At 39.4% G+C, this 17,061-nt stretch overlaps 1 protein-coding gene across 1 annotated transcript; it reads left to right on the top strand.

The window, feature by feature from the left end:
• Positions 1-513: 513 nt before the first annotated feature.
• dvl2 (dishevelled segment polarity protein 2) lies at positions 514-16,279 on the top strand. The gene is made up of 15 exons (XM_083541452.1): positions 514-1,278; positions 7,192-7,261; positions 10,204-10,349; positions 10,744-10,850; positions 10,972-11,101; positions 11,265-11,355; positions 11,456-11,525; positions 11,793-11,932; positions 12,711-12,787; positions 12,887-12,954; positions 13,130-13,252; positions 13,439-13,570; positions 13,746-13,922; positions 14,094-14,312; positions 14,474-16,279. The coding sequence occupies exons 1-15, from the start codon at positions 1,118-1,120 to the stop codon at positions 15,001-15,003; spliced, it is 2,241 nt and encodes a 746-aa protein (XP_083397578.1). The 5' UTR covers positions 514-1,117; the 3' UTR covers positions 15,004-16,279.
• The last annotated feature ends 782 nt before the right edge of the window (positions 16,280-17,061 follow it).

Here is a 17,061-nt window from a genome sequence, read left to right as displayed (position 1 = left end):
GTCCTATAAACTTTCCCTTTCACTCTTGCAGATACCCTTCTATTACCAATCACTCCTGCCACTCTTCTCCACTCACTCCATCCTGCCTGCACTCTTTTCTTCACTTCTCTAACACACTGTTGCACTGTTGACCCCAGGTACTAAAACCTGAAATCCTCCACCTTCTCTACCTCTTCTCCATTCCACTGCCCTCCCTCTCATTCACACACATGTAATCTGTCTTACTCCTACTGACTTTCGTTCCCCTTCTCTCCAGCATGTACCTCCACCTCTCCAGGCTCTTCTCAACCTGCTCCCTACTCTCACCACAAATCACAATATGACCTGCAAACATCATAGTCCATGGAGACTTCTGTCTGACCTCGCCCTGTCCATCACCACTGCAAACAGGAAAGGGCTTAGAGCCAATCCTTGATGCAGTCCAACCTCCACCTTAAACCAGTCTGTGATTCCTACTGCAATAACTGGGATTTAATGTATCGTTTTAAATTTTTCCTTTTTTTTAAATGCAGTTTTAATAAAGTGTAATATTCTCAGGAAGTGGATTATGCACGTGTTAGGATCAGTAAAACTTGATTCTGGGAATATTGGGAATGTTCGGGAGCGCGCGTGCATTTGAAGCTGCGTTACGTCACGCGCCGCGTTGGCCTGCGCCGCGGAGGGGAAGCGCCAGTTCCCCCTCCACTGCTGCTGCTGCTGTTGGGGGGAGAAAAGTTAGAGTGGTGGGAAAGCTGACCGGGACCGCCCGAGTAAAAGTAGGCGTCTCTTCTTATTCTCTCTCTCTCTCTCTCGCTCTCTCTCTTTTTTTTAACCAGACATCCGCAGAGTTAACCTGGAGCCCCGGGATGCGCGTTCGAGTTTAAACCAGGGACAGAGGATTTACGATTTTCAACTTTCTTCCTGTTTTTTCCTCCTTGTTAAGGCTTCGGCTGAAGGAGTGTTCCTCGGTAGGCTGCGACTCGGGTCGCCCCCTTCGATTCCTCCTCCTCCTCCCTCTCCCTCTCCCTCTCCACCTCTCCTCCTCCACCTCTTGTTAGCTAGCTCGGGTTTAGCCGGTTAGCTCCCTCTGCCATACTTCTGGGAACAAGAGGGGGGAGAAAAAAAGTGGCTGGAGAAAATGGCAGAAACCAAAATAATTTATCACATTGACGAAGAGGAGACGCCGTACCTGGTGAAGATTCCCATCGCGGCGGAAAAAATCACTTTGCTGGATTTCAAGCAAGTGCTGAACAAACCAAACTACAAATTCTTCTTCAAGTCTATGGACCAGGACTTCGGGTGAGTAAGTGGGGGCTGTGTGTGTGTGTGTGTGTGTGTGTGTGTGTGTGAGAGAGAGAGTTACCGTGCGGAGGATGGACGCGAGTGTAGCGCTACAAAGTAACCAGGAGGAAAAAAAAACTTCACGCTACTTTTCTCACTGTCCTTTTATTCCAAAAGTGTGGGAGAAACTGTAACTCCGATGGAAAACTATATAGTTTGGGGCTTCATTTCACATAAAACACTGACAGTTAAACTGCTCTGAGGAGAGACCGAGCTTTTATAGAGCATTGTTTCAAGGTAGAAGATTAGCAGTGCAGGAAAAGTTCTCCAACTCCATTTTCACCCAAAACTATGCGCCTCTGAGTTGTGGGTCTAATCCGATTTACATACACAAACTTGCAGGCTTGGAGGACAAAACACAGTCTAATTACATGGAGGTAGTAGTTTGTAGTTTGTCCTATTTGTTTGGTTTAAATGTCAGACGGACCATAGTAACCTATACAACCTAAACGATACAGTGTGTGTGTGTGTGTGTGTGTGTGTGTGTGTGTGTGTGTGTGTGTGTGTGAGAGAAGGACAAACAGGATGCAGCCTGGAGAAAGAAAAACACTGAATCATGATCTGACTAGAACACATTAAGTTTGTAGACTACATCTGTAAGGAGGGGGAAAAAAAAAAGCTTTTCTGGCAAGTCTGTCCCCTAATTTCAATTCCTCTCACGTGTGTCATATTGTGGATCCTCCTTGCCTCACTTTTGAGGGCGAAAGCCAAAAATCTGGGCTCGTTTCTCGACTACGTACGTACTCATGAGGATCATGCAGTAGACCTGTCAAAACGCAATGTCTTTTACCAGCGAGTCGAGTCTGTAGTGAAGAAAAGTATTCTTTGAGTTAAAACTGAGTAAAGTTGAATCTGTTAATAATGCCGTGTAATAAGGTGGCACATAGATGAGGATGTGCTCCATTCTAAATCTGGTTCCTCTCTAGGTTTCTTCCTCGTATCACCTCGGAGAGTTTTTTCCTTGCCATTGTTGCCACTGGCTTTATCAGGGATAAAATTATAGGTACTAACGTATAAAATAAAATTGTATAACCTACGTATTAGGCGCAATGCCCATTGTTAAAAAGCGCTATGCAAATTACATTGATTTGAATTAATACGTTCGTCAGACACAGTGTATGGAGTATGATTGTTAATCACAGAAGAGGTGCTTTGCAGATGAATCGGTGCTGCTAGTTATATCCATGTCGTGCAGGAAAAACTATTAGTGAAGCCAAATAGTCAACATCATATTTACCAGCTCCAGAGTGTGGGTTCTCTTGCACAAAATCCCACCACTGAATCCAAAATCATACAATTATGAAGTGGACCATTGTGAAAAAATGGATTTAGGAATTTTAAAGTCACCACTGACTGTAATGAAGAGCTCCACTTTTAATGTCCATCCCGAGACCTCTGAATTTTCAGGGACATTTCATCGCCTCCTATTACTAAGAAATTCATGTGTAGAAGATGAACAATACACATTCTGTGGCAAAGCTACCTATACACTACATTAGACTACACGCATCCATTTCAGATATAATGTTCTGCGTTAGTGCTCCTTAATGATACTAATGATGTGTTTTAATTCATTCATTCATTCATTCATTTTCTTCCGCTTATCCGTAATTCGGGTCGCGGGGGCAGCAGTCTAAGCAGGCCCCCGCCTTCGACTGCTGCCCAATCCTCACAGCACCGTCCCTTACGGTCCCTCCTGCAGGTGGTGAGCCCACGGGAAGGCGGCCCCACGTCACTCCGACGTCACGGACCTTGATATTTCCCTCGTAAGGGACCCCCGGAGCATAGAGGGTTAAGGGCCTTGCTCAAGGGCCCAAGAGTGGCAGCTTGGCGATACCGGGGCTTGAACCCCAGACCTTCCGATCTGCAACCCAGCGCCTTAACCGCTGGAGCCACCACTCCCCCCATGTGTTTTAATATCTTTCTCATATAGTGGAATTTGGTGTATAATCAACCTTTTTAAATTCCTACAATTTCTCTGTTGGTATAATCAGTCTTTATTAAGAGATCACTGATGTGTCTGTACTAGTGAGGACATTTCCTCCAGGTAGGTTAAGGCTTCTTGTAAGCATCTTTTTAAAATCAGGATAAACATTCGGGACATGTCTCAATCTTCATCGAAGACCGGAAGTGTACTATTTGATTCATGGATTAGTTGTGTGTGTGTGTGTGTGTGTGTGTGTGTGTGTGTGTGTGTGTGTGTGTGTGTGTGTGTGTGTGTATATAATGAGCCTTGAGTAAGGAGATTGGTTAAATAAAGCTAAAGAAGTACTAATGAGCATTGAAATAACACGCTTAGTTTTATATGACCTTCTGATGGGTTTTCCTGGTTGCTTTGTGCTGTTCAGTAGCATGGGCCTTGTGTGTATATGACGTGTGTTATTGTTGAAGTGCAGAAATGCATAGATGGACTGTAAGGTGATACGGTGGTGGAGGGGAACGTACGGAAGTAGGTTCACTCTGATGCTGCTGTTTTGATTTGCTGTGCACGGAGCCAGCTGTCAGCCTGCCTGTGTGTGGTAGAGAAGGGTTGGAGCAGGGGGGATGACGGGGGTGTAGTGGAGTTTGGAGAGAGGCCATTTGCTGGGTGTCTGGGCAGAATCAACACGAAGAGCGAGACAGAGAAGGGCAGAGCGAAGGAGAGCATGCGAGAGGGAAAGAGAGTGCCGAAAGGATGGGGGGATGGTTGCCGATGGTTGCCACTTTCATCTTGTCTCGTTCTTAATGTATTTTCCGCAGCACTGTAGCCTTGGATTTGAGCAGTATCATTCCTTTCTCTCTCGTTCTTTGATGCATATCTCTGTTCCCACATTCTCTTGTGCTTCAGTCTATTTTTGCACCACCGTATCTCGTAACCTAGATTTTCACAGTACAGTGGAGTGCATTGAGCTTGCTATGAGTGATCAGAACTTTTTTTTCCCAGGTGATAAAATGAATATGATTTTGGATGGATTTTTCTTTCCTTTATTTTGTAACATTTGTTTTCCCCTCTCTGAGAATAACATTCAGAGTTATATTATAGGAGTTTTTTTCCCTTCCTTCCCCTCAAGTGTTTAAGTATGCCCAAAGTTTTAGGACATGTTCCACACTCCCAGATTAGGCTCATTCGCTGAATTTAAAATTTTTTTTTCATTCTGGTCAAACAGAACATTATTGGTTGGAAGAATAGTAATGCGCTATGTGCAATAGACTCTTGTTAATTGAATTAGGCTGTAGTGCAGTAAAAGGAATGTAGCATCAGCCTACAGCCTTATTTTCATTTTTTACAAACTGAAAAACATTGAAGTGTGTAGTAACATTCCAGATTTAGATTTAAAAGCCAATACACAACAACATGCTAAATACTGCACTCACACATTTGTTTATTTACAATTGTGTACATGATGAAAACATCCTTGCTTTTTTTTGTGTGGGTGTAATTTTATTAGCAACAGGCTCAACAAAATGTCACTGTGGTAATGTCTGGATTCAATACACATGCTTTCACGCACTGATGCTCCTACTGAATAAAAATCCCTTAGTGTGGTTTTATTAAAAAGAAAATGTATCAACATAATCTATAAATCATTGTTAGTGATTGAGAAACGTAATGTCCTGTTGGAAGTCTTTTGTGTAGCCACACAAAATAAACACATTGGCACAGTCCAACTCTCCAATTCTCTGCTTGACAATGGACTATTTTATTATAAATGTGAGCATAGCACACATGACAACACACTTGCATGTAAGTTAATTATTTAAGGGAATGTAATAAGGGTGTAACGGTACACAAAATTCACTGTTCGGTACGTACTTTGGTTTTTAAGTCACGGTTAGGTTAAATTTTTCAAAAACAAAAATTGTATTTACATTTGTGAACGTCAACAGTTTATATTTTTATTTATTTTTGATCAATTTTGATATAAAATGCCTGCTTGCGTTTAAAAAAAAAAAAAAAAACTAAGATGTAATAAATCAAATAAATGCATTACACTTTTGTTATTGTGATTAAATTAAATATATCTATTTCGCTAGAAATCACACTGGGCTATATGGATATATATATACAAATTTTAATCAATGTAATAAAAAAAGTGTACTGCATTAATTTGATTTATTCCATTTGATTTTTATATATTTAATTTTTGCAAATGCAAGCCTAAAGAGACTAAACAAAAATCACCGTCCTGTGCCAAAGCGGTTCGGTACAAACAAGACAAACAAGTGTTACACCCCTAGAATGTACATACATTTTTGTGTCACTAGTTTAGATCGTTTCTGTGTAAATCTGTCAGAAAATCTTTAGCATAAAGCACAGGGTTTTTTTTTTAGACATCAATAATCTAATTTTGAACATTACCAGATTATTTAACACCATGCTGTGCTAGACTTGTGTAGGTTTAAAGCTAGTATCATATGTATACTATACAATTATATTTAGATTTTCTGCATTTCTAAATTGACATTTATTTATATATTTATCTTCAGTAGCCACTTTTTTGTCAGGGTGCGGTGCAGTGCAGGTACAAGGCAGGAACATACCCTTGATGTGGATATGGGAAAAAAAAATAGCATATTGCAAATATTATAGGATAAGTACAATTTCAGTGAGTATAGTGTTATATTTCTGAGAGATTGTAAGTCTGAATATTATTTATGCCACAGATATCCATGGCAGGTTGGTAAAAAGAAAGGGTCATGCTCTCTCCGCCTGTCTATCACATTGATGCTGATTAATCACGCCTGTAAAAGACGAGCTCATGTATGTTGAAGAGAGCAGATGGTGCTTTCCTCCAAGAGTGATGGATTGCTTTGTAATGTTGCTTGAGTCACAACAGTTTTGACAAGATATACTGGAAGGTGTCAAATGTTTAAGAAAGCACATGCACCAGTATCCTCTACAGGAGGTCGCTGTTATGGTATAAGGTGGGAAATGCATGATAAAAAGAAAATCATGGACTTTGAGGTGTCGAAAATAAGACTTAATATTACCATTCTTACATTTATTTTTAGCTTTATTGATTCCTCCATATTGCATTGCTATTGATTTTCATGATTCACTGTTAATAATTGAGTAGTTTACTTTGTGCTCCTGTACAGCATTATACATTTAGAAAACATTCCTATTATTGATACATATAGGTTTTGACATTTTTACAAGTGTAGGACATTAGGACATTTTTCAGCAACATTATTATTACATGTTATACAGACAGTTGACCACCTGGTTTGTTGCGTGGGGGCATAGTACAGACATGATTTACATCCACCTTTCCCCTTAGAGCAATTGTGATCATTGAGAACAACTAAACAAAAAAACTAATGTAACCCATGCCTTAGTGGGAAGAGACACTGCAAAGTAATACAAAGCTCCTCTGACTAATCATACTAATCCTATGATGAGGCATTTCTTTCCTGATGGGAGTATTCTCTTCCAGGATTACTGTGAGTGCTGTTTAACAAGAAAGAAATGTAGTGTATGCGGAATTCGAGCTACTCGAAAAGAATCTTGGTAATGTTTCTATAAAGTTGTTTGTTAGAATGGCTTTATAAATAATTTACGTCACGAGCAAAGGTATGTGCAGAGTGGTACAAAAAAAACGCCTTTGCGGAAATGTTTGTTTAATTATCCACCCCTATTGTGTTCCACAACCATCTTACCTCTTTTATGATCTCTACTGTGTATCACTCTGATTAAAAAAAATGAAGCCATGTGGGTTTTAAAGTCGGAGTAATTGATATCGAGGCTGTTGCCGGCCCTAAAAAGACTCTATGCAGTAGTTCACCACATTTATTATAAGATATTCCTCTATTAGTTCCACAGTGGGGAAATTTCCAAATCACCATTATTATAAATCATATACTTATAAGCTATTGCTCTTCTCGTTCCAGAGTGGTCAAGGAAGAGATTTCTGATGACAACGCTAAGCTGCCCTGCTTTAATGGACGAGTGGTTTCCTGGGTATGTATCTGACTTTTCTTTCCTGCATTTCCTTGCTCTTTTTGTTTCCATTGTTTTTGGGCTTTTTCATTAATCACTTGCTACATTTGCTGAGACTTTACATTGTTGACGTGCATCATATGCTTACAAACCAAACTAAAGTCATATGGTGTAGCAGCACTCTAGTGTTCACTGAGCATTTCATATTAGAAGAGTTGAGTTTGGAGACTTTACCTGTGATCTTTAAGTGAAACACTGCAGCATTCTGATGGAGCCCACATTTGTTTAGTGTCTTAAGTCAAACCTTAGAAAACTCTAAATGTCTTTCTCAAGCCTTTTACACGGAGACTAAAATCCTGCCTGCTCTAGAGGCTTCCAAAGAAAAGCGTGTTCTCGATCTAAAGGATCTGATGAAACTTAACCCAGTGAGACGGAAACGCTATACCAGCATCAGGATATTTCATGTTCATTGGAGAGAGGGTGCACAATAGCACAGACTCCTTTAACCCTATTAAAAGATTTGGTGAGTGCTTGTGTTTTTTTTTTTTTCTCTCCTTAAAGGTCCTCTGCCTCTTACCAACTATTTAAACTGATTTATTTAATGTGTTCAAAACAAATCATTTGAATAGGGTGGGGTGAATGGTGATTTAGAAATAATGAAGTTTTCATTGTTTGAATCTCAAATGTAGTTAGCAAAGCTAAGCAGTGTTAAATGGAGCTAACAGCCTCAGGCAAAGCTAAGTCATTTCTTGTATGCTGACAGCAAGTGAAAGGCTGATTTATTTGTTTTTTTGGAAATTCAGAGACACTGGATATTTGTGACCTGCTGCTTTGTCTCTGTTGTTTCTCACTTTTCAAAAAGCGTGTACGCTTGGGCTTTGCAGAGTCAAATCAAATGCACTCGAAGTACCACACACACACTGTATCTGAACTCGCAATCACAAAACAGTCTTTTCATTTTATTCATTGCATATAGGTCATATGCATAATGCCAAGAGAACATAAATCTGTGTGACCAAGTTAAAGAGAATTGTTTTTACTTTTCTGTTTGTTTGTTTTCGTTCACATTACTTTAGATTCTTAGGCAAAACAGTGCTTATTTCTATTCAAGACCTAAATACCGATGTTTGATTTCTGGATAAGGTTGGCCCAGGGTAGCATGGAGAAAAAAACATTTCCAACAGCTTCGTAATCAGATTTACTTTTACTGCTGCATTTTCAGCCTAAGATCTATTCATCTGTTGATTATGTGTGATTACTACATACAGTAAGGACTGAACTTTGGGGGGAAGAATACAAACAAAATCGCCTTTCTCAAAACAGTTTATGGGCTGTTGTTGAATCTGTCATAACAGGTTTACATGGCAGACATGACTATGATTTCTAAAGTAGACCCATCCCACATTAAAGGTTCTGTGGCTTGAAGAACAGTGCTCACAAAGTTAAACTAAATACATGTAAATATGTTTCTTGTTTGCTATTTTTCTTTTAATCACACCCCTGTATTTACATGCCAATTGCTGCTGACTGAACTGATTGAACTGAACTAACCACCGGTGAGAGAAAGTCACATACAGAAAGGCAACTTTATTTGTGTTCCATTAAGAACTATTGAGGTGTGTAACATTTTGTTCATTATAACCATTAAATTACTCAACAGACTGTTAATTCTCAGGAGCTGATCAAAAGTTTAAAAAGCCTGTTGCGTCAAATGTAATAGCTATTCTACAACACATCGTATGTTGTTTTACCTCGTCTTTGTTTTCACTTTGCATGTGTTTAAATGTGAGGTGACTGAGTGCTGTACTTAAGGAATTAAGGGCTCACTGGTGCATTCTAACTGGCTTCGCTTTAACAATTGCTCGTTTAAAACCAGACATATGGAAAGTGGCTTTATAAACACACACACACACACACACACACACACACACACACACACACACACACACACACACACACACACCTTGTGTAACAGGGTTATGAAAAGTTATTTTTATGGTGAACAAGTATGACTGGAAACATTATTCCATTTTATCTCAATTTTACTTGTTTGTCTCTGAACTTCGGTTGATGCATTTAAAGAGCGGCTACTTGGCAATCAATGCTATCTGGTTGAAGACCAATTAGCATTGGGGCTCTTGAGGATCTCCACGGAGAATCCATCGATGATCAGTGGAGAATGGCCGCTCTGTGCTTTCCTGAAGTCAACAACTATCTCGTTTTGTTTTTTGTCAACGTTCAACTAACCCTAACGCTAACCCTTGTGTCGGAACAAAATAAATAAAAAATGCTCCATGCTCTCACATGCAGCGGCTATTAAATATGTATATTTTATCTGTTAAAGCAAAATCCATAACTCATAAATCCTTATATATTTTCAATGCTGTCTCTTCTAACTTATGTCAGCCTCCCACCTCTACCTGTACATTAAAATGATATATTTGAGAGCTGATGATCATTCATCTCCCTAGTCTGGCCTTGATGACTGTTTCTGTCGAATAAACCAGCACAAATATGTTTTGCCACATACTTGTGGGAATGAAATAAGCTTCCCTGCTACTCAAACTGATATTGCAATTCTTGGCTTAAGGCCAACCCCTGGTATTTTTAAAACCATATGAAATAAAAATCATACCATAAAGTAGTTTATGTTCAGAAATGGTATAAAATTATATAATTATATAAATGTAATAATAAACATGTTATATAATGCAACATAGGCTTGCTGATGTTACTTATGTATACAGTGGAACCTCGACAATCGCGACCTCGACACTCGCAACCTCAATAGCTCGCGACTTTTCATTTGGAATTTTTTGGAAGTGTAACTCGCAAAAAATCAGAGAGTTCGCGAGAAGCCGCGAGTGACTCGAAAGTTCGGAGTAACATTTCAAAACAGAGTTTATACTAAAAAAATTACTTTAAAATGTTTGAAAAACTAAACTCTATTTTTGTTTGTTTAGCTTGTGTCCTCAGATGTTCCTGCAGCAGAACCTGCACCACCTCCAGTGGAGGTCCTTGCTCAACCATCACCTCCTCCTCCCCCTCTTCCACCTCCTCCAGTTGAGAGGACTGGGGGAATTGGTGACTCAAGACCTCCCTCGTTTCAGTATGTATTTTCTGACCCTTTCTTAGACCAATTTTACTTTAATAGTGTTGACACACAGATTTGTACCGGATACTGTTTGTATCATTATGGAAAGGTTTTCGGGTGAGGCAGACTTTTGAGCTACATTCGCCTCATATTAATGATAAAATATGGCTAATTATTATTATTACTATTTACCAGGGTATGTATTTTATTTACTTTGGTTTCCCAGTTAATTTCATGATCTTTAGCTACAGCATACACTTTAGACAATAGCAACAGTGTTACCATGTTTTGCTAATAATTTGCAGCCTTAGGACCATCTTTGATCATTGTACAGTTTATACATGTTATTTAAAGTTGCAAACTCCATGGCACGAAATGAATGCATGTGTGTGTTTACTTGGTGTTGCAGTCCGAACGCTGCAGGCAGTGTGGAGACGCTGGATGAACAGACAGAGACAGAGTCTGTCGTGTCCTTCAGGAGAGAGAGGCCTCGCCACAGAGAGAGCATGGAGCACGGTGCGATATGACCCATGTCTTGACAGATAAGCTGTTGATCTGAATATGAGTAAGAAACATTTATCTAAGTTTTAGAGATCTTAGTCTCACTCTCTTGCCTCTATTCTCATTTTAACTTTAGGGTCACGTATGAACGGCCAGTCGCGTTTGGAGAGGCACTTGGCAGGTTATGAAAGTGCCACCACAGTGATGAGCAGTGAACTGGAGACAACCAGCTTCTGTGATTCTGATGATGATGACACCATGAGCAGGTAAAAGGCAGAGAAAAAAAAAAAGAACGGAAATTCTGGTTATTGCATTGATATTTTTGACACATCGGACACTATTGAATAATGCATCTGTGACAGTTTGAAGTGTGGTGTTTTTGATTTCCGCTTTCTCTGTGCCTGATGCTGAAATTAATGTTGTGTGCAGGTTTAGTAGTTCAACAGAACAGAGCACTGCCTCTAGGCTGCTAAAGCGACACCGCAGACGCAGGAAACAGCGTCCTCCAAGGCTGGAGAGGGTACAGCACACCTCTCATCAAACACATGGAGCTTAGTTTAATCATCAGACACATGGATTTGCTTTTCTGTTTTCTTAAATTATTTTCAACTTTCTTGCAGGCATCATCTTTCAGTAGTGTGACAGACTCAACTATGTCACTGAACATCATCACAGTCACTCTAAACATGGGTTGGTATATTTCAGATTCATGGCATTTACTTTTGGCGCAAATGTGTTTTTAATTGTGTTGTTATAATAGGTTTACTTATCCCTCAGCACTGTTTAAATCCCAGAAAGTGTTGATTAAATTCCTTCAGAAGTACCCCATTTCTATACCTGTAGCCCCAGCTTTCACTCCAGCTCCACCACTCTGTTGCATTTTTATTTTAAAATATAGAAAATCTGAATGGTAATGTTTCTTAATTAGCTTGACTGTTTACTGTTTGTGTTTCACAGAGAAGTATAATTTCCTGGGCATCAGTATTGTGGGCCAGAGCAACGAGAGAGGCGATGGCGGCATCTACATTGGCTCTATAATGAAAGGAGGAGCAGTGGCTGCCGATGGGCGAATCGAGCCGGGTGACATGCTGCTTCAGGTAAGGGAGATGACCTCAAAATGACCAGCTAGTTTCTCATTAGTTTGTTGTTTTAAAAGATTGTGTGAATTTCAGCTATACACACAAGACAGACAAAAAGACATGTGTCATATGGGTTGATGTGATGTCACCATATGGCCAACTCACAGAGTACTTTATTAGATACTCCTGTACACCAAACATTCATGTAACTATCTGATCAGCAGTGCAACAAAAAAAAGGGGTGTGGAGGCTTATGGGGGTGGTGTAAATGGGTTGTTGTTTTCTCAGCACTTAAGACTGTTAATACCAATCAATCACTGTTTGAATGCCACAGCCTGCAATACTCCCAGCATCATAATGCTCTGTGTCACAATGCAAAAGTCATCTCGAACTGGTTTCATGAACATGATTGTTGAGTGTTCTTCAGTGGCTCCGATCGAACACATTTGGAATGTGGAAGAGCAGGAGATTCACAGCATAAAAAGTCACATGAAAATCTGTCGGAATTGAAATGATGCATTCGTGTCAGATATGATTCTGAATCTGGAAAAAAAAAAAATATTTCCAAAACTTTGTGCAATCCATGCCATGAAGAATTAAATCTGTTTAATGGGAAAGTGCTCAATGAGAGTATATTAAAAACAAGAATATAGAACCCTGTATAATTTTGTTATGGATGAACAGTGGGTCTGAACCTAATTTAGCATTTTGTTGCAGTAAATGTATTGTAGCTGCTCAGCTTTATATAGAAAGTGGTATTATGTTATTATTAATTATATTGACTTTTTCTTCACAGGTAAATGATATTAATTTTGAGAACATGAGCAATGACGATGCGGTCAGGGTACTACGGGAGATTGTGCACAAACCAGGGTGAGGCATCTCATTTTTGTGGGTGTGTAAAGACAAATGAATATGGTTACATGGCTTATGTAGTGTAACATGGCTTATATGTTTCGAATTCTATTTCAGACCAATCACTCTTACAGTAGCTAAATGCTGGGACCCCTCACCTCAAGGCTACTTCACTCTTCCACGTAGTGAGTCATTTCAAATTCAATTTAAAATGGCATTGTATTATACCAAGTGATTTTTATGAGGGTTAGATTACCTGATATTGCATGTTGATTGCATTTGTTACTTAGCCCATCAGCTTGGCAGGAAGTATATAAGGAAAGGAAATTGAGAGGTTTTTTGTTTCCCGCTTTTTGTCAGATGAGCCTATCAGACCTATAGACCCTGCGGCCTGGGTCACGCATTCGGTAGCCATGACGGGAGTGTACCCACCTTACCCAGGCAGTACAATCACCTCCAGCTCATCTGTCACCGAAACTGAACGTATGTATATGTTGCATAAAAACTCGTTATTGGTTATCATCTTTCTGGCTTCTTCATATTCTATGAATATTTTGTGCTATAACACATTTTATGCCGTTATTCTATGTGTGTTACCAACTTTTTATAAAAGTTAATGCCTTTCACATATGTATGTCTCATGCCCCTCTTGTTGTAATTTGTCTGTAGGTTTTGATGAGTTTAACCTGTCTCTTCACTCTGATATGGCATCTGTGGCAAAAGCTATGGCCTCTCCTGAATCAGGTCTAGAAGTGAGAGACAGGATGTGGCTAAAGATCACTATCCCTAATGCATTCCTGGGTAAGGAAAACGTTTAAAGGAAACTTTATCGTGGGAATTTCCTTTATTTAAAAAAATACAATATTGTTTTAATATGATTAAGATTTTTATTTATTTATATAGAATTAGATTATTGCTAATTCAGATTGGATAAATAAAGCAGGCTTAACTGACAAAAATGATATGGTATGTGCAGGCTCAGACGTGGTGGAGTGGCTCTACCATCACATAGAAGGCTTTCAGGATCGCCGAGAGGCCCGTAAATATGCCAGTAATCTCCTGAAGGCTGGTTTTATTAGACATACTGTCAATAAGATCACTTTCTCAGAGCAGTGCTACTATATCTTTGGAGACTTCAGCGACTGTGAGAACTGTAAGTGTACAATTTAGTTTCCAAAATCTGTGATCAAGCTTGCAGTAAGTTTGATAAGAAAAATAAATCAGGGAGAAAAACCTAATAAATTTTGTTGACACTATAAATACACCAGCAATGATACAGTTTATCTTTTATGTTTTTGACTCCTGTTTTCTTCTTAATTCTCAGACATGGCAAATCTGTCCCTTAATGATAATGATGGTTCCAGTGGAGCTTCAGACCAAGACACACTTGCCCCTCTCCCGTTACCAGGGGCGACACCATGGCCCCTGCTTCACTCTTTCCCATATCAGTACCCTCACCCATACTCGAGTCAGCCACCTCCATACCATGAGCTCTCTAGCTACAGTTATGCCCCTGGCAGCACGGGTAGCCAGCACAGTGAGGGTAAAAAAAACACTTTCTTCTGTATTTTCTATTCTCTGTGACTGTATGCATGAGGGTAAATGTTTTTTAAAGTTTGCCAGTAATTTCAATTTAAATATTCTCTGACATGACTGATTGGATGTATGCATTTTAATAACTTCTATGTTCTTCTGTGTCTACAGGGAGTCGGAGCAGTGGCTCCACTCGAAGTGAAGGTGAGAGAAGGAGGGGCAGTAAGAGTGGCAGCACCATGGCTGGCAGCACACGTGACGACAAATCTCCCAATGGGGGTGGAGCTGACTCACGTTCAGGCAGTGGCAGTGAATCTGAATACTCGGTGCGTAGCAGTCTAAGGAGGGACCATGGCTCAGCCACGCCAAGTGAGCACAGTCATGCCAGTCAGCGTTCGCATCATCGGGCACCTCCGCCTCACCTCTCTCCATACCCACCTGGCATTCCAATTCCATACAATCCCATGATGGTAATGATGGTACCACAGCACCCACATCCACACCCAGCGCTGGGAGCTCATCCACAGACAGCTGGAACACCGATACACCCAGGTCTGCCTCCACCCAACAATCCTGGAGGACCTCCTGGAGCTCCACCCACACGTGACCTGGCCTCTGTTCCACCTGAGCTCACAGCCTCCAGGCAGTCTTTCCACCTGGCCATGGGAAACCCTAGCGAGTTTTTTGTGGATGTCATGTAGCAAAAGTTATCACAGGATAAGTGTCTCTGTGTGTGGCAAGGATGAGTGAACCAGTGAGTGATTGAGTGAATGAATGAAACCTCTATGTGACTTAATCATATGATAACTGTGAGCCTCATTCAGAAAGCGACTGAGATGTAACACTTGGTATTGCTGCAGGATAGCTCTTTATATTTGGCATCTATCCTCGCCGGCAGGAACAGGGTTTCTGTATAAAGCTGGACGTCTTGCACAACTCAGATTTAGCACATTGAGTAATTTTAAAGTTAGTTCAGTCTCACCAACAGAATACAACAGGGTCTGGCCTCCCTAACTGTGCTGTTTTTTTTCACATTTCCTGACACTTTTTTCTTGCAAATTGTATCAAATTATGCAGGAAGCACTATACTCCGATTAACATAGGAAAATCTCTGAGGCCTCTTTATATCCTATGTAAATATTTGCCTTGGCAAAACTCATCCTGCCCAAACGCTAGTTCTTTTGATCTCTAAAAATGTTGCAGTTTTGTATTTTCGTTATGTTTTCCATTTCCATTAGATACTTTTTTTTTTTTTTTTTTTTTTTTTTTTTACAGAAAAACTAAGTGAATAGACACTTTAACTAGTTTTTTTTTTTTTTTTTTTTAAGGAAAAAAAGCAACTTTCTAAAGGATTTTGGATGTTTTTGACAAGGCAGCTAGAAAGTGGTGTTACTAAGTTGAATTTTCTCAAATCGTTGCAATCTTGAGCTTTCACAGCTGAAATGTTAAAACATAAGGGGAAGCTTTCTAATATTATGGCAACTAGTACTGAACATGTGTTCTTTACAGTACATCTTTACTGTGTGTAAAATGCATTGCTAAATGACTAAACTAATGTGAGACAGGGTTTGACTAGGATTTTAAACCGTTTTTATGGTAATTTACTCTGGTACTGTGGACTAAAGTTGACTGAAGAATAATCATGGTCAGAAATGTTTACCATCAAACACAGCTGCATATGTGGGCAGAGTAGAGTTGCGGTACAGACAGTGGTACTAGGATAGGGAGCAAAAAATGCCAAAAATGGTACTTATGCTGGGTAGATCAGCCAGTTTTATAATCCACATATTTCACATTTCTACTCATTTTTTGTTAGTAGATTGACAAGCATAATCATTTTTGTATGAATGAATATATGGATATAATCAAAGCATACAGGTGCTAAATGAAGATTGAACAGAACAGTGCCACTTTTGGTGCCATGTTGTTTGTTGTCACTTTTGTGTTTCTTACTCAAAATAAATTTGTAATAGAAAACTTCTTGACTGGCATTTTTTTTTTTTTTATTTTTATTTTTTTTTTTTACAAATTGAAATTTTTTTATATTGTACACTGTTTATTAAACTTCCTGGATAATAGCTTTTATCTTTATTATTATTTATTTTTGTAATGGTTGTTAAACAGGATCAAATGTTTTGTATTATTATACATTTTACTGGTTACATACCTGGTTCATTCTGACTGATTATGCTTGTATGCCAGTACATAGGTTGGCTACTCCTTAGATATGATTATGTGGATGTATATGGTGCCCTTGGCTGGACTTTCATTCCATCTAGTGTTTACTCCAATCAAGTGCCCAGCATTATGGGATAAGCTTTGGATCCACCATCACCCTAATCAAGATCAACCAGTTACTCAGAATAAATCTGTCAAGATGACAAAGTCTGCTATTTGTTAATTCCTTGTGCTGTAAGTGGCCACTCATTATGTAGCTGATACCCTGCACACTTTGAAATTGTAAGATCAGGTTGAGACAGCTGAAGATATTCTTATTCACAAAGGAGAAAGGGGGTCTATTAATACTATAGTGGTCACTCTGTGCTTTTAAACAGCTGTCCTGTCTAAACGTGCATTTTGTAGTGCTCCAGTAAGCAGGTAAATTTTTTTTGTGTATATGCAACATAAATATATAAAATTCTGTTTTCCCTGTAGTGCGTTTGTAAATGAGACAGTTGTTAATAGTTGTTAAAATTAAGTGTGTGTGTGTGTGTGTGTGTGTGTGTGTGTGTGTGTGTGTGTGTGTGTGTGTGTGTATG

This window comes from Silurus aristotelis (assembly GCF_946808225.1).
Source record: "Silurus aristotelis genome assembly, chromosome: 5".
Classification (NCBI taxonomy): domain Eukaryota; kingdom Metazoa; phylum Chordata; class Actinopteri; order Siluriformes; family Siluridae; genus Silurus; species Silurus aristotelis.
The sequence above is the reverse complement of the archived record's forward strand: the minus strand, read 5'-3'. Positions and strand labels throughout refer to the sequence as shown.

What these genes read in the sequence shown, in the direction of transcription:
- dvl2 (XM_083541452.1), top strand. Translation starts at nt 1,118, where the DNA reads ATGGCAGAAACCAAAATAATTTATCACATTGACGAAGAGGAGACGCCG. An exon ending in ATGGACGAGTGGTTTCCTGG is followed by an intron (nt 7,262 to 10,203) that starts GTATGTATCTGA and finishes TTGTTTGTTTAG; the next exon opens with CTTGTGTCCTCAGATGTTCC. An exon ending in CTTCAGCGACTGTGAGAACT is followed by an intron (nt 13,923 to 14,093) that starts GTAAGTGTACAA and finishes CTTAATTCTCAG; the next exon opens with ACATGGCAAATCTGTCCCTT.